General features: G+C 37.1%; 2 protein-coding genes across 4 annotated transcripts in view; one reads left to right on the forward strand and one right to left on the reverse strand.

Moving 5' to 3' along the window:
• Positions 1–8,032, reverse strand: part of LOC113094050 (FERM domain-containing protein 4B-like) — a 50,078-nt gene extending 42,046 nt beyond the window's left edge. The window contains exon 1 of the mRNA XM_026259690.1: positions 7,704–8,032. The gene's annotated coding sequence lies outside the window, so the exon portion shown is untranslated. The remainder of the gene's footprint in view (positions 1–7,703) is intronic.
• A 7,134-nt stretch (positions 8,033–15,166) lies between these two features.
• The window catches only part of LOC113094047 (microphthalmia-associated transcription factor-like), a 52,684-nt gene continuing 44,823 nt past the window's right edge, over positions 15,167–23,027 (forward strand). Inside the window, exon 1 of one of the 3 annotated variants that reach the window (XM_026259683.1) lies at positions 15,167–15,394. In XM_026259683.1, coding sequence (XP_026115468.1) covers positions 15,291–15,394 — 104 coding nt within the window. In that variant the 5' untranslated portion in view covers positions 15,167–15,290. Of the gene's footprint in view, positions 15,395–22,119; positions 22,254–23,027 lie in introns of those variants that run through there. The other 2 variants (XM_026259685.1, XM_026259684.1) reach the window with 2 other exon arrangements.

Genomic DNA, 23,027 nt, shown 5'->3' on the forward strand with positions numbered 1-23,027 from the left:
ATATCGAAAATATAAACTAACCAAAAACATGAATAAAAACTTAACTAGTATCTAGTTAAGGTAAAAACTAAAATAACGCTGTTTCTGACTGACTCACTAATGGAAGAGAGTGTAATGAAAAACACTCAGTTCCTTTATTTTAAAAATACACCTAACCCTCAGTTCATCTTTTCAGTGATGTTTTCCCCCAGGTCTTGAACTCACGGCACAGACACATGTTGTGATGTTATCAAGTCTCTGTCTCCATCTGACCGATACAATGTCTTCCCGTAGTCGACATCCCTGTAAACATGCTCACTCACTCAGGACACACTCTCAAACAATCAAGTGTAGCTCATGTTTACCACAAAACCAATTCTGAAGAGAAATCTCTCGAACAGAGCTGCCTCTCTGTTGAATTATTATGGTTCATAGTGTGTGTGTGGGGGGGGGCACTTTCTCTGTTTCTTCTAGTGCTCAGTCATGACCTATGACCCTCCATTCAGTGTTGGGTGATATGCATAATTCAATGTAACAATATATAGTTTTATTTCAGCTTTATCTTTTAATAGTTTTAATAACAAAACTGACATGTATCGATATTTACAGTAAGTTCTTGGAGATAATTATGACCGGTAACTGATAACGGTCTACAAATGCATGCTGTTTTTTTGTAAATAAATAAAAATAAAAAAAAACTCTAAAAACTAAAATTTTACCAAAAATCACCAAATAAATGAATAAAAAAAAGACATTCACTTCAAATATTACAAATAAACTTCACACTCATCATCACAAAAAAATTATTTTCCTTTAGAAGTCTGCTAAATATTACATTTAACAGTGTTATTCAATTATTAGTATTGGTGGTAGAGCATTGTGTTAGCAGAGCAAAAGGTTGTGGGTTCGAGTCCCAGGGAACACATGTTAGGTAAAAAATGTTATCCTGAATGCACTGTAATTCACTTTGGATAAAAGCGTCTGCTAAATGCATACTTTTAATTTAATGTAATATGTACAAATAAATATCTAACAATAAACGATACTGTACAACCAAACGTCAACCAAGTGTAAAAAATGACCTTGACCTTAAACTATGAAAACATTAACAGTTTCTCACAAAGAAAAAAAAATCATTATAACTCATTAATCATAGTAGCTTCAGTAGAAGCTTCAGCATCTATTTAATTCATTCATTCACTCATTTGTTAATGTATTAATTAATAATAACCATAGAAAGTGAGACACTTTGTTGGAGTTTACCATGCAAGCATCTGGTAATGGTTAAACTGAAATGAGTAAGCTAAGGCTTCAGTGTCAGTAAGCTGTTTATTTCGAGTAGTGATCCCATGTTGATGCTGGGCTGGTATCGGAGGGGAACTGCTCCACGGCAGTATCATGCAGAGATCTGATAGAGGAAGTGGACACAGCAGAAACCACTCAGCTGTTAGTGAACCCACAACACACTTGTCACCAGTCTGTAACCTGTGCTGACAGCGGATCTGTGCACATGTGCAGCATTTTACAGCTGCTGAGCTGAAACACACGTCAGTAGAAAGATGATGTGCCTCATATAGTTAGCCCTGGTGAGTCTGTGAGTAAGAATACATTGTTTACGAACTGAATCTAATGTTTTCAGAAACTAAACTGCACGTTAATCGCCATTAAATGAAGGAGGGACCTGAGCCTCTACAGCCCAAAATATCATAGAGACTCGGTGGTGCTCCAGTAAGCATCTACTGTACATAATGCAATTGCAAACCACCCACACCACAAAATCCTGGCAGCGATTTTGGTACAGGCAAACAAAAAAATCTAAGAGATTTAAATACCAAGACCTATCCAGATAATTGTGCATCGTGCCCTTTTTAAATCACGTTCTGCTGTGGATGTAGACATCTGTCCATGCAGGCAGTAGACATCAAGTCAGCTCATTAGACAGTATGTTGAGACGGAGCCACTGCTCTGAGCTGGTTTATTTCTGCTAAACTGGACACTGCTGGTGTTATGACGTCCACTGAGAGGCTGTTTAGGGGTTAAGAGGCTCAATCAAGGGCACAGCAGATGCACTTTTCAGCAGGAATGGTTAATATTTCATTACTCCAATGGGCCATGGTGCCATTATTGGGGAATAAAGACCGCACCGAAGCACCTGCTGCACCGCTGCTTCATCTGTGAAACCTGTGACTGATGGATCAACACGTACGCTTGTAATGCTAATGCATTTTACACCATTATATTGTTGTTTTTATTATATTTTTGTTATAGCCTTCACATATGCTGGTTGCATTTACAATAAATCTTATAAATAGATTTTAATGACTATTTCTAAGCATTTTATGATGGAATCGGCTGCAGATATTTACAAACTTCTTTGTATGTTTTTTGTATAATCTCTAGTGTTAGATTTAGGTCGGCGCTTTCATGGTGATGTTTCACCTACAAATGTTTGGATTCATATTCTGATTTCTATGAAAACAAATACTCCTGAGATCAGGCTGTCCGAAAACCAAGAGAGTCCACTTGTATCCCCGTTCTCAGGCAGTGCTGCAGTGTTCACGATCAATGAAATAAATCACTCAAGACCTGAGAAGAATGTCGATTACAAACACTGTGGATTTCATGAAGTGCTTAAAGTATCTAGTAACAGAGCTCATTGGAGATCACACCCTTAGCTTTTGCAACATGCTGAAAACAATTATTGTTTATTAATATGTATTTGTGCATGCATGTGAGCCACTGTTATACACCTCATGATATCCTATGGGTGATTAGAGCTGGTTGTCTGCCGGCTGCTTGGGCGAGAGATTAGGTATGTTTGCAAACCTCAGGGACGTCAGTAAATCCACCTGCGGTTCATAGTCTAAACAGAAGCTGCTAGAAACAGGGTTTATTCTGGATTCTGAAGGCCAGTGGCACTACAACAACCATTTAAATCCAAAAGCTGATCCGATTATCGGATGTTTCTTCCAAACACCACACATTTCTTCTGAGGTCTCCCACAGGTGTGAGATTATCCACATGGGAACTGGGAACTAAATGCTTTGGGTTTGGAACTGGTTTTAGGCTCTGTGACATGCTGATTATCATGTGAGGGGAATGTTTTAACTCAAAATGTAAAATAAAACAAAACAAATACATAAAGAAAGAACATTTGGCATAAAGAAAATGAAGCCTATTTTAGAATCTTTAGAGTTAATTTGTTTGTTTTGGATTATATGCGTCCTAATTAAGAACATTTGCAACTAAATTATAATTACTGTAATGCAAAAAAAACCTCACTGAAAACTCGTATTATTGTAATAAAGAAATGTTATGCTATTATACGTTTATTCTATCCTGATATTTTATTATTTATTAAAATTAGCATAAAAAGTCAAGTAAATACTGTAACAATGTCACATTTTATTATTTAACAACTATTAACATTCATCAAGAGCACAATAATATATATATATTTATTTATAAAAGCTGTTCTATTGAACTTTCTATTCATCAAATAATAAAAATGTGAAGCAGCAGAACTATTTTCAACATTGATATGAATAATAAATGTTTCTAGAGCATCAAATCAGTACATCAGAATGATTTCTGAAGGATCATGTGACACTGAACTGTACAGGAACTGTAATTTTAAATGTGTTCAATTAGAAAACGGTTATTTTTTTAAATGTAATTAATGATGTAAGACTTAAAAAAAAAAAAAAACATTTTAAAAATATTACTGACCCAAACTTTTGAAGGGTAGTTCATCCAAAACTTGAATTTAAATCACATTTGTAAAATAAATAAATAAATAAACAATTAAAATTAAATCAAATGTGTGAACTGGATCAACAGACTGATGGTAAAGAACCAACATTTGTTCTAATATTTAAATGTGTAAATAATGGCGGGCTTCTCATTTATAGATCAGTGCTTCCATTCATGGTCCTTTGTTGGAAAATATAATTTTCTCTTTTGATTTTAGAGTGAAATATGACTGATATTTCTTAGGATTCTGTGAAGATCCTTATGACTATCATGAGCCTCTGTGTGTGCAGCTATGAAACCCACACGTCCAGCTGAGATTTCAAGAAGCAGAGTTTCAAGAAGCTCTCATCGGATGGAAAGGAGAAATGACACAGAACTAAAAATAAGCTCAGACACCAGGTCATCTACTCTTAACTAAATGTATACCTAAAAGCACAGCGCGAAACACTTTACAGGAAGATGTGCTACTAGTGAAAAGGATGTGATAATGTACGGTCACAGAAAAAAACACTGTCAATTCCACTGATGTGCTGTTGCTTCAGGGGCAACCCAGCACAGAAACAATGAGCGCTACAGTACCTTCCCTAATTTAGTGTTTAAAATTAGTTGCTGTCTGTTTGTGACAGGGCTTCCTGAACATACATTCCTGTAGTGGCTTCTCACAGAAAAGATGCTTGCAGCTTATTTCCACATCCAAAGACTCTTTAACCAGTTCCTGTTTACAAGACTGACAAGCCACACGTCAAAGAGACTTTTCCTGAGAGATATGAAGAAAACAAGAACGCTATAAAAACAGGTGAAGGGGAATACAGAAATAATGTATGAATGGGAATTTTTATAGATCCCATTATTGTTCATGTCCAAATTTGAGGCCATAAATGGCTAGTGTACTCCTAAAAGCTAAATTTTTTTTAAATGGCTTTAAATTGACAACCATTCTGTTACATGAAAACAGACATCAACTATTGGTGACATCAGGTTGCACTGACAGTATATCCAAATACCTGTACTTTAATAAAAGCGTCTGCCAAATGGGTCAATGTAAATGTATGTCTCATTAGGTTTGTGCAGTGCTATTGGTGCAGCTGCTAATTTTCCAGTCAGTGATTTTGGGAATTTGTAACATACTTTAAAAATCATAACAGCATAACAGATTTCATATGCTTTTAGAAAGCATCGCCCGTTTTTGGAGCACCAACACCATGGCATTCAAATGAAATATTCCTCCAGCAGCCTGACCTTATTTTACTTTCAGGTAAGACTTTGAATATGAATGAGCTAGTGTCCTGCAAACATGTGTGCCCCGTCTGCTCCCCAAGTTACCTCAAAGTTCTGAAGCTAATCAACAAAAAGCGTAGATCCCCTTTTGAAAATAACAGCATATGCTGGTTAGGTATGTTTTGACGCTAGGATGCTGGTTTATGCTGGTCATGTGCTGGCAAAAGACCAGCATAAACCAGCAAAGGACCAGCATAAACCAGCAAAGGACCAGCATAAACCAGCAAAGGACCAGCAAAAGACCAGCAAAGGACCAGCATAAACCAGCAAAAGATAAGCATAAACCAGCAAAGAACCAGCATAAACCAGCAAAAGACCAGCATAAACCAGCAAAGGACCAGCATAAACCAGCAAAGGACCAGCATAAACCAGCAAAAGACCAGCATAAACCAGCAAAGGACCAGCATAAACCAGCAAAAGACCAGCATAAACCAGCAAAGGACCAGCATAAACCAGCAAAGGACCAGCATAAACCAGCAAAGGACCAGCAAAAGACCAGCAAAGGACCAGCATAAACCAGCAAAAGATCAGCATAAACCAGCAAAGAACCAGCAAAGGACCAGCATAAACCAGCAAAAGACCAGCATAAACCAGCAAAGGACCAGCATAAACCAGCAAAGGACCAGCATAAACCAGCAAAAGACCAGCATAAACCAGCAAAAGACCAGCATAAACCAGCAAAGGACCAGCATAAACCAGCAAAGGACCAGCATAAACCAGCAAAAGACCAGCATAAACCAGCAAAGGACCAGCATAAACCAGCAAAGGACCAGCATAAACCAGCAAAGGACCAGCATAAACCAGCAAAAGACCAGCATAAACCAGCAAAGGACCAGCAAAAGACCAGCATAAACCAGCAAAGGACCAGCATAAACCAGCAAAGGACCAGCATAAACCAGCAAAAGACCAGCATAAACCAGCAAAGGACCAGCATAACCCAGCAAAATACCAGCATAAACCAGCAAAGGACCAGCATAACCCAGCAAAATACCAGCATAAACCAGCAAAGGACCAGCTTAAACCAGCAAAGGACCAACATAAACCAGCAAAGGACCAACATAAACCAGCAAAGGACCAGCATAAACATAAATCGTAACCGTGCAAAAACATACCTAAACAGCATATACTGTATTTTCAGCATGGTTAAATAGAAAAAGGTAAAGAAACTATATAGACTGTACGCAGCTACTGTACACTGACCTTAGAAATAACAAGACAAGACAAAGGTTATTATATTAGATTATAAAAAGGAACAGGTCACCCAAAAATAACAACACTAGCTCATTGAAAAAACAGGACTCTACCTAAACTCCAGAAATGCACATATACTGTATCACTGCAGTGAATTTCAAGGGGAAATGAACACAAGAGGCAGTAAAACACCAACAAGTTTCAATCATTTTCACAAAAATGCTTAAAGGGCAGATTATCGATTTTATAAACACATATTTTTGGTGGTTCCTTACACAAAATATTTTATGACCTCAAAACCCCTTTATAGTGCATAATTTGTAAATGAATATGTTGACGTTTGCATCAGATAATCAGTTCCATAGCTATGGGTTTTCTGACATAGTAAACTTGCTCAGTAGCGCACCTGGTACATCGCTGTACACTTGAGGTGCGAAGTACTGGAGCGCGAGCCCTGTTATATAAAGAGCTCAAACGCTTAAATACCATGGTTGCTTCAGCAAATGCCTTTTCATCTCATGTTTACTTTTGTTAACATTATTCATTGAGTTTAGAGTAGGTCTCGGTTTAGGTAGTACGAAATTTTAAATTGCTAAAGAGATTTAACCTTTTAGCATTCTGCAATACATACAACAACCGATATATTAAAAACTTACCAGATTCATGTTCGTCTGTTGAAACTTAACACGATTTTAGGGCCACTTTACTAGACATTTCACTTTGAAAGTGTCACAAGACGTGCAAGAAGCAACATAATATCATTTTGCACAAATGATATTTTGGGTTTGAAAAAGAACAATTCTATCATAAAAATGACTAAGCTTGCTTCTAGCATTATTGTGTTCTTGAACAGAATTTAAAAAAAAGACTTAATAATTACTACAGTTTAATTGTAATTTTATATAACTTAACACTGTAGCTTAGCACAAGTAGTAACCCATACAAATCTGCTTAGGCGATATATGCAATATTGACTTAATTATATTTGAAAATCTCATGCAATTTCTTGTATACTCATCAGAGAGGTATTCATTTCACAAACCACTATGTCTGTGTGTTCAGAAACAGATAACTACAGAAGAACTAGCCACACTGGTAATAAACCCCAGTGAACTGCCTTGTAATGTAAAGATGCTTCAACAGGACATAGTGACCATATTAAATTAACAAATTAATATTTTCTTATCAATGCTGAAATGAACGGTCAAATACAGGTCCCACCTTTCTATTTCCCTCATAGAAAAATAAATAAATAACTAAAAATAAAAACATTATAGCCTATCCCATCGTCATTTTGCTGAATACTGCATATGAGCTTACACAAACCCTATTCAATCAGAAGAAGGGAAAAATAAAAAAGAGAAAAAAAGCCTGAACATCGTCCCTTTAATCTGTCGTCTTTCACGTGCTCCGGTGCAGCCTGTTGTCAAAGACGCATAACAGACGAAAAACGAGAAATAAAAGAGATTAATTTGATTAATGCACGAGCGCATAAATCTCACCTCTGTCTAAAGGGCGTTTCCGCTCGGTTCACTCTCTCGCTGTCGGATGTGTCCTCGCATCTGCTTCGTTCCCTCATCAGTAGCTTCTGTGATCAGACTCACTCACCACGCCTTCCCCTTACCGGCGACAAAGACACAGACCGGGCCACACACACCCGCTCACACATAGTAATGTGTCTCTGTGTGTGTGTGGATCTCTTACACACGCCCTCCGCTCACTGACAACACACACACAGCTCGCTATGACAGATCCTCAGACTAATGCTGTCCGGAAATAGAGTGGATTTCGAATTCGCGATGTTTGATCAGGCGATAATAATATAGAACCCGTGATAATTAACTCAATTAATCGTTTGAATCTGATTCGTTCGATGCATGCTCTAAGGAGCGGTCACGTTTATCGATGCTCGGAGAAATTTTGCGGCCGAACATCTAGTCCGAATTTGCGCATTTTTGAGTTTGGCGTGAGAGCACACGGACATTTCTCTCATGTCCACAGCTGGTCAAACAAGTTCTGCGCTGACCATCAGAAATCTGCTTTGGTTTGAAATTGACTCCTGAGCAATGCGCTACAATGGACAACAGACATTTTAAACACGAAATTGTGCAATTCCAATGACCGCACCTTACGTTGCCACAATGTTATTTAAACATTGCGTATGGAACTTTTCTGAAACGTTTTAGTTGGTTGTTTGTCTGTTTTTTACTAGCCTACTTGTACTTCTTGTTTCAGAGCATTCAGAGAACATTCAAAAGTAAAATGCTGGGTTGTTTCAACCTAAATTTGGTTAAATATGAACTAACCCAAGTGTATGGGTTAAAACAACCTAGCAATTTTTATTATTATTATTATTATTTTTTTTTTTTTTTGAGTGTAAGCACCTTTCCTTTAATGTTTTAAAATGATAAAATGGAATTTCCCCTTGAAATTAGCATTAAAAAAAAAAGAAAAAAGAAGAAGGAATGGTTTGAGCATTCCGAGAACATTCAAAATAACATTTGGTAACACTTTTAAGGTGTTCTTGTTAAATATTACATGTAATGTCAATTAATTATGCATAATAACCTAACCCTAAATGCAAGTAACCCTAAATCAAACCCTAATCCTTACCCTAACATAGTTATTTGCCTACATGTACTTAAATGTATAATTACATTGCAACAAGGACACCTTAAAATATTTTTTTAGCCTACATTTTTAACAACCTAAGAACACTGGCAAAATATTCCTGGAATGTATTTTTGTTATGAATGGTTTGTGCTAACTAATCCAGTTAGTCATTTCTATTCAATTAATCATTTAATTAACCATTCTTTGAAATAGAATAACTTTGGATAAGTGCTGATGACTTAGCATAATCGTTCAAACACTGTCACATGTTAACATTACAGCAAGCACTGAATAATCATACTGAACTAAACATACTAATCAGCCCGTTTTATTGTACTGTGTGTATTTGCATATTATTAGGCTAGTAATTAATTATACATGAAATGTGTAACATGCACTAATCCATGTAATCCAAACAAACTCATATCACATTTACATCAAAATTAGCAACTTGACAAAAGTTGTGATCTAGAGAGGTAAATTAGAAAATCTTTTCCACTATAATTGAATAAAGCTGCACGCTATGTGAAGATGCATGGCATTATTGAACGATAGTCAAGCAAGGCGCCTTCTCTAAATGTGATGTCTCGGCTCTTTGAGCGACTGTAATTCATAGTCATTACTCTTCATGTAAAGTACACAACTGCTGAAAGGTTTCCATGTGTAGCCAAACTGAACTGGATAGAGGCTCAGGATTTTGGGTTTGACAACAATATCCCAGACATCTGAACACGGGTTTATTTGTATCTTCTCAGTGCCCATGGGAACAGTCCCTAAATGTTCAGTGTTCATTCCAGTCAGAAGCTAAAATCACATAAGCATACGGAAACCTACTGCATAATCGCAATTAAGCGAAATCATGATGTGAATTGTACAAAAAACATATGATTTTAAGAAAGAAATATATATAATAAAAATTAATTTCTGCACCTTAATATAACTGTCACTGGAGCTTAAGATGATCCTATATTGCACAAATGAGATTCAGACAAATTAGCCACCAATTTGCCAAAATGTAAAACATTCGTCTGGCCCCCAAAGATGTTCTTAATGAGGATCTCTAAGTGAAATCTCTGATATTAGAAAGTGAAGTCATCATACACTCAATACAGGACAGAGAAGATGTTGAGGAATCATGCAGAAGATACAGTTCACATTTGAAAGATTCAGTTTTGTTGCTCAGAATATTGATTCTTCTCAGTGCTGGCTTGTAATTTATTAAATATAATCAGGACTACATGACACGATTCCTAAATGTAACTATTTATATTCACAATACATTTGAAAATATTCATAATCACAATACAGATACTTTTTAATTGATTACATGAATACATAATATTCAAACAATATCAGTATTTTTTTTCTTTTCTTTTTTATATAATATATATATATATATATATATATATATATATATATATATATATATATATATATATATATATGAAAGACAAGAAAAGTCCTAGTATTAGTTGGTTAAGTGCTGGCGAAAAAGGTGAATCTTTAGATGTTTCTTGAAAATGAATAAAGACTCAGCAGTACCAATTACCTTTACATTTATTCATTTAGCTGACGCTTTTATCCAAAGCAACTTACAATTGCTTAATATGTCAGAGGTCGCAGGCCTCTGGAGCAACTGGAGGTTAAGTGTCTTGCTCAGGGACACATTGGTGTCAACCAGTGGTTGCATCGTTCACTTGCAGAAGGCAAACTTCTGGAGGGCGCGTATGATTTAACCAGTGAGTTTAGGTATGTTGGTGCCGTGCCAGCGGTCGTGGCAAGCATCAGTACCTTGAATTTGATGCGAGCGGCTACTGGTAGCCAGTGTAACCTGATGAGGAGAGGAGTAATGTGAGCTGTTCTTGGCTCATTGAAGACAACCTTCGCTGCTGCATTCAGGATCAATTGCAGAGGCTTGACAGAACATGCAGGAAGGACCACCAGGAGAACATTACAATAGTCCAGTCTGGAGAGAACAAGAGCTTGGATAAGAAGTTGGGTGGCTTGCTCTGACTGGAAGGGTCTAATCTTCCTAATGTTGTTTAAGGCAAATCTGCAGGACCGGGTCGTTGTAGCAATGTGGTCTGTGAAGCTTAACTGATGATCCATCACAACTCCTAGGTTTCTGGCTGTCCTCGAAGGAGTAATGGTTGACGAATCGAGCTGTATAGAGAAGTTGTGATGAAGCAATGGGTTAGCTGGAATCACCAGGAGTTCTGTATTGGTAAGGTTAAGCTGAAGGTGATGGTCATTCATCCTGCTAGAAATATCACTCAGACAGGCTGAAATGTGAGCAGCTACCGTCGGGTCATCTGGTTGGAAAGAGAAATAGAGTTGGGTGTCATCAGCGTAGCAGTGATAAGAAAAGCCATGCTTCTGAATGACATCACCCCTCCAAGACACACTGAAGGATCTGTCAGAGAGGTAGGACTTAACCCACAGGAGTGCAGTTCCAGAGATGCCCATCTTTCTGAGGGTGGACAGGAGAATCTGGTGATTAACAGTGTCAAAAGCAGCAGACAGGTCCAGTAAGATGAGTACCGAGGATTTTGAAGCTGCTCTTGCTAGTCGTAGGGCTTCAGTAACCCAGAGCAGAGCAGTCTCAGTTGAGTCGCCACTTTTGAAGCCAGATTGATTGATGTCCTGGAGGTTGTTCTGTACAAGGAACATAGAAAGCTGATTGAACACAGCTCGCTCAAGTGTCTTTGCAATGAATGGAAGAATGGATACCGGTCTGTAGTTTTCAAGAAGCGCTGGATTTAGAGATGGTTTCTTGAGCAGTGGACTTACCCGAGCTTGCTTGAATGCTGAGGGAAATGTTCGAGAGTGAAGAGAGGAGTTGATAACGTGAGTAAGCGAAGGTATGACTGAAGAAGAGATCGCTTGAAGGAGGTGAGTGGGGATCGGATCAATTGGACAAGTAGTGGGATGATTGGACAAGAGAAGTTTGGAGTGGGGAGAAGGAGGAGAAGGAGTGTGCGTCGGTCATTGTGAAGTTGTCCTCAGTCTGTGGTGGGGAGAATTGGTCACTGATGGTTCTTGTCTTAATTGTGAAGAAAACTGCAAGAGTCGATGGAGGAGGTGGTAGCGGCGGATTAAGAAGAGAAGAGAAAGTCTTGAAGAGTGTCCGAGCATCACAACAGCTGTTAATTTTGTTGTGGTAGTAGGATATTTAAGCAGTGAAGACATTTGCAGAGAAGGAAGAGAGGAGAGACTGATACACACTGAGGTCAGAAGAGTTTCTTGAGCCATTTCCTCTCTGCAGCCCTGAGTTTAGAGCGATGTTCACGGAGAACCTCGGACAGCCAGGGGGCAGATGGGGCGGTTCATGCTGGTCTAGACAACAGTGGGCAAAAGTTGTCCAAGCAAGAGGTTAGAGTGGAGCAAAGAGTGTCCGTAGCACTGTTCGTGTCCAGAGCTGAAAACTGAGAGAGTGCAGGAAGCGAGGATGAAACCACAGAAGATAGGCGAGATGGAGAGAGTGAGCGTAGGTTCTGTCGAAACGTGACCTGCATTGGAGTGTGTGCCGCTTCAGGAGTAAGTGCTAGGTTAGCAGTAATGGTGAAGTGGTCAGAGGTGTGCAGTGGAGCAACTGAAGAGGTGTCCACAGAGCAACAGCGCGCGTAGATGAGGTCCAGTTGGTTGCCTGATTTGTGAGTCGCTGTAGTAGAGTCGATCTCGCTTGAGATCAAATGAGGTGAGCAGAGTTTTGAAGTCAACAGCCTGGGGTTTATCTAGGTGGATGTTGAAGTCACCAAGCAGTACCAGAGGAGTACCATCTTCAGGAAAGTTTGATAGCAGCACATCCAACTCCTCCAAGAAGTTTCCCAGTTGACCTGGGAGACGATAAATGACCAAAAAGTGGATTTTAACAGGGTGGGTTACAGAAATGGCATGTGATTCAAATTAACCGTTACCTGCAGGTGATGGCTGAAAATCAAATTTCCATTCTTTTGATATAAGGAGACCCGTACCTCCACCCCTCCCAGTGGCAGTTTTTACAAGTTATGTGCATGCTACAGTAAATACGTACAAGGCGTGCATGAATTTAAAATAAATAAATGTATTAATTAATTCTGATTCAGGTACTATAATGAGACTAAGACCAGAAATATGTAGAATATACAGTCATGCCCAAAAATATGGACACCCTTGGTAAATATGATCAAAGAAGGCTGTGAAAATTAAACTGCATTGTTAATCCTTTTGATCTTTTATTTAAAAAAAAATCACAAAACAAAACTTTCATTGGATAATAAGAATTTAAAATGGGGGGAAATATCATTATGAAATAAATGTTTTTCTCTAATACACATTGGCCACATTTAATGGCACCGTTTTATTCTATGCTTTTTGATACCTCAGTTTGCCAGTTTAACAGCTTTTCTTCTATAATGCCTGATGAGGTTAGAGATCACCTGACAAGAGATCAGACACCATTCCTTCATCCAGAATCAATCCAGATCCTAGATTCCCAGCTTCTTCTCTTCAGTTCACCACATTCATTTTCTGTAGGGTTCAGGGACTAGAATGACTTTAGCAGAAGCTTGGTTTTGAGCTCAGTGACCCATTTCTGTTGTTTTTGAGGTTTGTGTTTGGATTATTGTACGGTTGGAAGATCCAAACATTGCACATTATAAGATCTCTAACAGAGTCAGTCGCTTTTTTATTTTATTTAAAAAAAAAAATAATTATCTGTTCAAAGTAAGTCAAAGATGCCATGTGTCTAAACAAGACGCCCAGGACCTCCAGCTGAAATATAGGCCCACAACATAAAAAATACAGCAGTATATTTAATTGGACACGTGGGGTACTTTTTATCCCTGTGTTCACCAAACCCATCTTGAGTGTTTGCTGCAAAAAAAGCAAATTTTTTAGTTTCATCTGACCATAGAAGCCAATCCCATTTAAAGTCGTGTCTGATAACTGAATATGCTTTAGTTTGTTTTGATGAGCTAGGATATTTTTTCTTGTAACCCTCCTAAACAACATGTGGTGATGTAGGTCCTGTCTGACAATTTTTTCAAGGTTTTCTGAACCCGAGGCTCAACTATTTTCTGCAATTCTACAGCTGTGATCCTTGAAGAGTCTTTGGCCACTCAAACTCTCCTTCTCACCATGCATCAGGCCGATATAGACACACGTCCTCTTCCAGGCAGATTCGTAACATTTTATGTTGATAGGGAAATTCTTAATTATTGCTCTGAAGGTGGAAATGGGAATTTTCACTGCTCCAACACTTTTCTTAAAGACATTTCACTAATTTTTGAAGCTCAATTATCTTTTGCTGCACATCAGAAATATATTCTTTAGTTTTTCTCATTGTGATGGGTGATTAAGGGAATTTGGGCTTTGTTTTCCCTCCTCTTTATATCTCTGTGAAACAGGAATCAATGGCTGGATGATTTCTTGTTAATACTGTAATCACCCTGTAATACTCAGAATTGTGAATATGAATGGGAATATACTTCAGAGTTATTTTACTCATAAGAATTTCTAGGGGTGTCCTTAATTTGTGGCCAATGTGTATTAGAGGAAAAACATTTATTTCATAATGCTATTTCCCCCCATTTTAAATTCTTATTATCCAGTGAAAGGTTAGATTTTTGTGAATTTTTTAAATAAAAGATGAAAAGGACTAACAATGCAAATTCATTTTTCACAGCCTTCTTTGATCATATTTACCAAGGGTGTCCATCATGCACTTCAGTGGTTTGTCTGAAATTAACTTCCTGTACCAACTAAAATAGTGTTTGTAAACAAACTTTAAATTGTACATTTTAAATTTAAACTTAAATAACATGCATTTTCGAATCTTATTATTTCAAATTATTCTGACAGAAGAATAACTGAAACCTCTAATATTAGTGGTTAGACCCCAAGTCAAAGTAGGTGATAATGTTATTTCATTGATTTGAATATACTGCCATCGCGTGGACATTGAACTGTACTGTGTACAAAATTACATAGAGTAAAATTATACAGCAACTCCATAAACACACACACACACACACACACACACAAACCCATAAAACATAAATAAGAAATTAATAGATAAAAAATACAACGATTATCCGCGGTTAATTATATATATATATATATATATATATATATATATATATATATATATATATATATTATTATATTATTATTATTTTTTTTTATGTTCATGATAACTGAACAAATGTTACTGTTCACTGCACAGTTTTGCCGTGAGAGTAACGCCTCCTTTTAAAAAGTCGCTGACAAAGCTGTCGTCATGCCTGGGATTTGTAGTTCCAGGCTTCACTTGGCCGCTTTCGCTGCAGTCGAACAGCCCTCCTAACGGACTACAAAACGAAACCAGCGCACTACTGGAGCGCGCGGAGGACTGACAGCTTGACATCAGACACTCCGTGCGTCTGAAAGTACGGCTCTGAACTGACTTATAATTTTCCACCTGTGTGCACTGCTCACAAAAATTGACAGCTTTACAAATGAATTCGGAATCGGGGATCGTGGCCGACTTTGAAGTCGGAGAGGAATTTCACGAGGAGCCTAAAACGTATTACGAGCTGAAGAGCCAGCCGCTGAAAAACAGGTCAGTGAATGGAGCGTCTGACAGCTCTCAAATGCATTTGCTCTACTGCATACTTTTAAAATTGCGGTATGCACAGAAAAGACTCGTCTAATGCTTTATTGGTTATTGTGCTGGTGGGGTGTTTGAGTGCTCTGTTCATGCACGCGCACTGGTGACAGCCTCGCTTATTATAACAGAAGCGCAAAAGTTGCGTGCAGCGCATATGGGTGTTACAGTAGACAACGCCTTAGGATACAATACCATCATCAAATATTTACTCGTGTACAGTAGCCTGTGTCTGTATAAAGACCTCACTCGTGAAACACTTTTAAAAGTGTGTTGAACTTTGGCGACACTTTCTAATGGCTATCATAAACATTATATAAAGCTGATCTGTAGGCCAAGTCCTTAGTTATTGGATAGCACTTTCTATCCCGGTGAATATTTTATAGTGGGATTATTGTATTTTGTATCAAAACATATTGAGCATCTCCACTATTGTTGTCTAGTCAGTCCATTAAACACATACAGTAACGTTTGTGACAGCAGCAGTGCATGTTTTGCAGCAAAACTGAAATAGTAAGAGTGAAAACAGCAAATATTTAAAAGGCAATAAGCATGAATAATAAATAAATTAAAGTATGTGTGTTAGTTTTAGCTAACATATAATGTAAAACATTGTAGTTTATTTATTATTATCAATTTTAACAACACCTGACATCTACAACTTGTCATATATTTTGGTTAAATCTACTGTTATTATATGTCATCATAAATTAGTCTAATTTAATAGGGTTTTTAACTGTGTGTTTGAAACGCAAAGCTAAAACCACTGTTAGAGAAATTAAATATTTGTGCATTCATACTTTTGACACAAAATCTTAGTTTGGAAATTTATATATATATATATATATATATATATATATATATATATATATATATTATATGACTCTTGGTAATTATTATTATGGGCAGGTATAGGTGAAAGTTTTGTATTGTATTAACTAGTTTTTTAGACCTTTAGTTTTAATTTTATTACATTTTATTTTATTTCAAGCTGTACCGCATTAATAATGCCACTGAAATGATTAATCAGATGATTTTATAGTCACAAGTGAGGCAAAGACATGAGAGTTTTAGAAGACAACGCCGAAAGTTTGACCAGATCAGAGACTGCACTAAACTTAATGAGATAAATTGGATTTTTATATGATTTTACATTGTTTTATCATGTTTATGTTCATGCTTGTCACGTGTTTTAGCTGCAAGTTGATGTAACCTTTGAGATCTTTCTGATATGTGTGCATGCAGTCACACTTTTGACAGTTTCTGAAGCTTTGCTTTCTGAAGTTTGATGAAGTTGTTTTCCTGAAATGTTACAATTACATCAAACGAAAGCAAACACTCATTGAGGCATGCAATTGGTACGTGATCTTTTTGCCCATCATTATTTAATGCATTTCCCAGACTGTTTCACCATGACAGCTTCACTGGCAGACAGTGAGATCTTAATTTAGATGAGGCAGACGGCTCTGGCCAACATGAGGTGAAAATTAGCATCATAAATTTAGAAGTGCAGGATAATACCTCAGATGCTGCGAGTGAATTTTGGGGGCTCTTTTGGTTGATGCCAAAATTTTTAGCGTAATAAGGAGGGTGTTGGATCACAGCTGGAAGCAAAATATTGCACTCAAGTTCAGTTTCGGTGATGAAGTTTGGATCTGCATTTTTTTTATAGGGTTCCCACAATCATAGAAAACCATAATCAGGGATTTTTGTGATTTTCAAGCATGGAAAAACTTTGGAAATGTTACTAACTATGAACATTTCTATTCTCACTGACATATTTTTTTAATTTGTTGGTTTGTTTGTTTCTAGTGCGTCTTTTTAAATCAAAAGCCACTGGAAAAGTCTTACTGCAGTGAGCTTACTGATTTACATTTAAAGGTCCCGTTTTACGCGCTTTTTTGAAGCTTTGATTGTGTTTACAGTGTGCAATATAACATGTTCATGTTTCGCGTGTAAAAAAACACAGTATTTTTCACACAATTCACCTATCTGTATACTGCTGTTTTCACTGTCACAAAAACGGGCTGATGTCTTCCTCGTTCTATGAAGCCTCTCCTTCAGAAATACGTAACGGGTTCTGATTGGGCCAGCGGTTCCTGTGTTGTGATTCGACAGCAGCTTAGAGCAGGCTGACCTCCTGGAAACGTGATTGGGCTAGAACGCACGTGCTGGAGATGTATTTATAGTCACAGGAGCATTTTTACTGACGAGATGCGCATGAAAACCGCATTTGTTTTTTTGCACAGCCCTAACATCTAGTTAACAAAGCTAAACAGCGTTGCCCTTTGTGTAATAAGTTACAGAAACTGTTAAACGCACCAACTTAAATAATAAAATACACTTACCTGTTGTGGTCCATAAACAACGCCTTCTCCAGACAAAGAGGGAACTGCTCCATCTTTCAAGAATAATCTTTGTGCGAATCCAGCATTAAACTGATTGAAATTGAGAAAGTTGTCCTCAGCAAAATTAACTGCATATAGTTTTACATGTGGATTATAATTTTCGGAGACAGAGTTAAACATAAATTGTAACCATTAATCTCAAAGTACAGCGTTCCTGGGAAGCCCAAACAAAGTTGATTGGACTCAGATGAAAAAAAAAAACAGCGTTTCAACAACATGGCGACAAACACAAACAGCTCTTCCTTCTTCTCCGTCGGAGCGCAACAAGACCACGCCCCCTGTTTGTGAATACATGTGGGCGGTGGTTAGTCAAAAAAACTGTTTTAGTGACGTTATTACTACAGGAACTAGAGGGCTGTAGTCCAAACGGGTCGTTTTTTTGTAGGCGAATTCTGTTAAATCAAATATCTCGCTTGGCATTGAACTTTGAGCTTTAGCATTTTACAGGTATTATTTATACTCTAACAACAACATTACACACTAACTAAAGTTTAAAACATGAAATCACGAAGAAGGGGACCTTTAAATAGCTGAGCATTTACTAGAGCATTTCACAAAACCGCTGTGAGAGTTCCTCTGCAGCCCTTCCTCTTCCCCAGCTCCACCTGTATAGATCTGCTACGGGTTATTTTATATTCTACTTGTGCGGCAGCAGTATTTCTTCATACTCACGGCACCGTATTGCGTTGTATTTGCAGTATTTAGTTCCTGTACTTGCTTTGCAGCAGCAGCAATAACGCTGTCATACTCATTAACATGCTAAAATCATCCGAGAGTTGTCATGATAGAAGGGCAACGCGAGCATCTCATAATTCACCAGTGTTTGCAGCAGCTCAGAGCATCTCTATCTGCAGAAAATGCTACTCTACATGACCTTCATCGCCGCATCTGGGTTTTGATCGTTTTAACGTGCGTTTGTGAACGTATCACACTTCCACCATGTGTGTAATGAAAAGCACTTATCAACAAATGAAAAGCTTTAAGGGCTCCCTGCAATTTTCTTTAAAAATAAGTCGCTTGCTGGTCTAACACCTGAAAATGAAGAATTCAAAGGATTTCTCCACCATAAAATGAATTTTTTGTCAATAATCACTTAGCTCCATGTCGTTCCAAACCCGTAAAAACTTTGTTTGTCTTTGGAACACAATTTAAGATATTTTGGATGAAAACCGGGAGGCTTGTGAATGTCACATAGACTGCCCAGTAAATAACAGTGACAAGGTCCAGGAAAGTATGAAAGACATTGTCAGAATAGTCCATCTGCCATCAGCGGTTCATCCATACACTGCTTGCTCTCAGCTCATATTCTCCAAAATGGCGCTACGGTTAAGTGGAGAGACACAGAGAAGACGAATTGTTGAATAATATAGTATATATATATTTTTTTTTCTTGTACAAAAAGTATTCTCGTCGCTTTGTAACATTACGGTTGATCCTTCGCTTTTTATTTGTTGCGAAGACGAACAAAGCTTTCACAGGTTTGGAAAGACATGGAGGTAAGTGATTATGACAACATTTTCATTTTGGAGTAACCCTTTAAGACACCCGTGAATATTAGTTTTATAAAGTTATAGTTATAATGTAAATTATTTATAATATATTTTGTTTAGTAATAATAATACTTCTATAATTCATTTATTATTATTATTATTATTATTATTATTATTATTATTATTATTATTATTATTATTATTATTATTATTATTTATATTATTATTATATTATTTAGCTTTTATGTCCATATTAATATATAATAACAGCATTTTAGGCCAAATTTTGCAACCCCACAGACAAGCACAGCAAACCTATAGATATTTTTAAAATTGCATTTTAAATCACAATCACGGTTTTTTTCAGTAAAAACAAAATAAATAAAAAATAATAAATATTAAAAAAATATTTCCCCCCCAAAATGAGTAGCAACAGTTTTTTAATGCATTTATTAATTTAAGCTATATATAGTTGTTCACTGTTTTGTTGCTCATTTTTGTTGTAAACAGAATATGTAAAGCTTGAAGTTCTGTAATTCTTTATGCAGCATTATAAAGCATCATCAAGCAGAAAAGTGATTTCATTGGTGTTGAGGTCATTAATTTAGATAGATCAGAAGTTAGTAAGTTGAGTTTTCAGAGGCTGGTGTCTGGATGTCGGAGCGAGCTCTGCGCTCCTGATATTGATCTGGCAGCAGAGAGGAGGCCGAGAGGAGCAGGTGTTTACAGTCCAGTACCTTACTCTGGCCATCAGCGAGGCCAGATTTCCATTCATGAAATTGTTTTGTGATTACAGCGAGGCGGTCAACAGATACTTCTGCGCTTGTGAGGGCAGAGACGGAAGATGATTGTTCTCAGCAGTTTATTAGTTGCAAAATAACAGATAAGGATGTGCAAGCTGGTTTGATTTTTTTCACAGCTTTGACGATTACAAGGCCACTGCGGTTGGGCGTTTGACGCAAGAACCGGAACGGTGGAGTGTATTTTTAGGTGGTCATCAGCGCAACTCCTTAGTCAGATTTCAAGAGTTCCTGTTGTTTGTGTTTTTCTCTGACCCTCCCAAAATTCCCCAAAATGATTCAGGCGTAAACCTTCAAACACCCATTCATGTTAACCTCCCTCTGATGTGCACGTTTTATTTGGGACCTAGTTTCCCTGGAAAAAAAAAAATATGTGCAATTTTATTCACCAAAGATGGACTCATTTGATCAAACGTGACAATTGAGGAATTTAGAATACGATTTTTATTACAAAAATAAATGCTATTATTTTCAACTTCTATTCGTCAAATAATTTCCATAAAACTATGAAGCAGCATAACGTTTTTCAACATTGATGATCATAATAAATGTTTCTTGAGCAGTAAAACAGTATATTAGGATGATTTCTGAAGATCATGTGACACTGAAGACTGGAGGAATGATGTTGAAAATACAGCTTTGATCACAGCAATAAAAAATGTAAAAAATAAAAATATATTCCGATAGAAAGTTGTTAAATCATAAAAAATATTTCACAATTTTACGTTTTTTTTTTTTTTTTTTTGGAGCAAATGAATGCATTTGAGCCTTGGTGAGCAGAACAAACTTTATTTATACTAGATATATAGACTTTTTATTTATAACTTAAAAAAAAATCACAACTGCAGACTTTTGAAAGGTCATGTAGCTTTAAAACCTTAGTGAGCATAAATGTCTAAAAACAGACTGAGCAGACTGAGTCACATACATAACATATTCCACAAAATACAGGAAGCAGACTGATAAAGTCTACAGCATTCAGTATTTCTAGTAAATATAGTCAGACATCCTTAAAACATGATAAATGTTCTTGCAAAAAAACAAAGTGCAGAAAATGTTCAAACTTTTTTGGGGTTTATGCATAAACCAGAAACCTATTTTGCCACCAGAGAAAGTAAAGCAGACTTCAAGATATAATATTTGTAATATAGATGCTATATATATCATAATTCATAAAACAGTATATAGATCATAAGCAATCTATTGGCTTAAATGTGCAATATTTGTTGATTATTAGCTTCTCTGGAACCTGCGATAATGTCATGATTTTACTTTGAAATGCTCATTTTTATTTTACTTTTGAAGTTAATTAAGTTAAATAATAACATAAGACTGTGTCTATTTATTCCTGATTTTCCATCCATCCACACACACACACACACACACACACACACAGATAAGACCTCCTAAAATGATAATTAAGATATTTGTTACACCATTCAAGATATTTAAGACTTTTCATGACTGAACTGAATTGTTTTAAACTTTTTAAGACTTTAAGACTTTTTTTAGACACCTCAGGACTTTTGTTTCACACAAATGCACCTAAAGACATTATACAGTTCACACACTTTTATGTTTAGCGGCAAATGCAGTGAAACGCTCACACTGTGAGGGTAAGTAAATGATGGCAGAGTTTACATCTTTGGGAGGACTGTCCCTTTAAGAAGTTTGCCTTGAGCAGTTTAGGCCCTGCTTCATTTTATATTCAATATAATGGGAGAAATATTGCAATACTTAAAAATAATCCCTTTGCAATCTTATTTTGTGACGACTATTTAAGTAAACGATTACAAAAATCATGTTGTTTTAAAACTCTCAGTAGCAGAAGCTTACAACAATAGCTGACAAATCAACGAATCATCGCCGAGAGCTGCTGTAAATCAGATAGCCGAAATGTTTCCTCCTCGTCACCTCATTCTGTGAAGTGTGAGTGTGTCAGTGTTTCCAGCGGAGCTGATAAAGGTTGAGTGTTGAGTGAGTGAGGACACATACAGAGAAGAGCAGCTTGAGTCATGTTAGTGTCATTAGACTCGGAGCATAAATGCAGTGTGAACAGAAGAGCAGTCACTAACCGGAGTAAAGAAGAGCCACGGTAAATGACACGAGCCCAGAGGTAAGACTTCAGTCGGGTCATTTACAGTCTGAGCGTAACAAAGACCTGTTTGTGTTTATGTATTAGAAATCTTAGTTTCCATTAGAGATGCTGAAGGCAGAACTGTTTGAGGTAACTTGTCGATTGACTCGGTGTGAGCTGTAGTGATTGTGAGGATGAAACTGAGATCTGAAGTCTGTTCCAGCACTGTCCAGTAGCACAGCCGAGTTAGCTGTTGCATGTTTTCTAAGCTTGTGTGTTGTCTAGGCCTCCGTAGAGTCTGAACCGAACAGAGTTCAAGCCCAGCAAACAAGTGAGGAGAGAATGAATAAAACTTAATTATGGAAATGGGAGGCAACAAATTGAATGAAGTGCTCCCCTCCCATCCTGGAGATATTACAACAAAGAGTCCACTATATGTCAGCTGTGACGGCTGACAACAGACTGTAAACATGACCGAAAACAGCCGCTTCCTCTTTAATGTTCCTCCAGTTAGCATACTGCTAACATACCGTGTTATTTCACTATCACTGATGTACTAGTGTCACTTTTGTTAATGCGATTTAATTTTCATATTTTCTGTTTTCATAATGTTTTCATCAATTTTGTTCCAAATTTTGAGTTCCAAAATAAATTTCCCTGTACTTTAAATTATTCTATTAGACGTTTTGAATCTACTTCAACAATGGTGCTTTGTTGTGTCTACAACTTTAAAGCTGCGGTAGGTAACTTTTGACGCTCTAGCGGTTAATAAACAGAACTGCTTGCGTCTTGCGGAAGAACATCGTAGCCGGA

Source organism: Carassius auratus, unplaced genomic scaffold (genome assembly GCF_003368295.1).
Source record: "Carassius auratus strain Wakin unplaced genomic scaffold, ASM336829v1 scaf_tig00215236, whole genome shotgun sequence".
In the NCBI taxonomy this organism is placed as follows: Eukaryota; Metazoa; Chordata; class Actinopteri; order Cypriniformes; family Cyprinidae; genus Carassius; species Carassius auratus.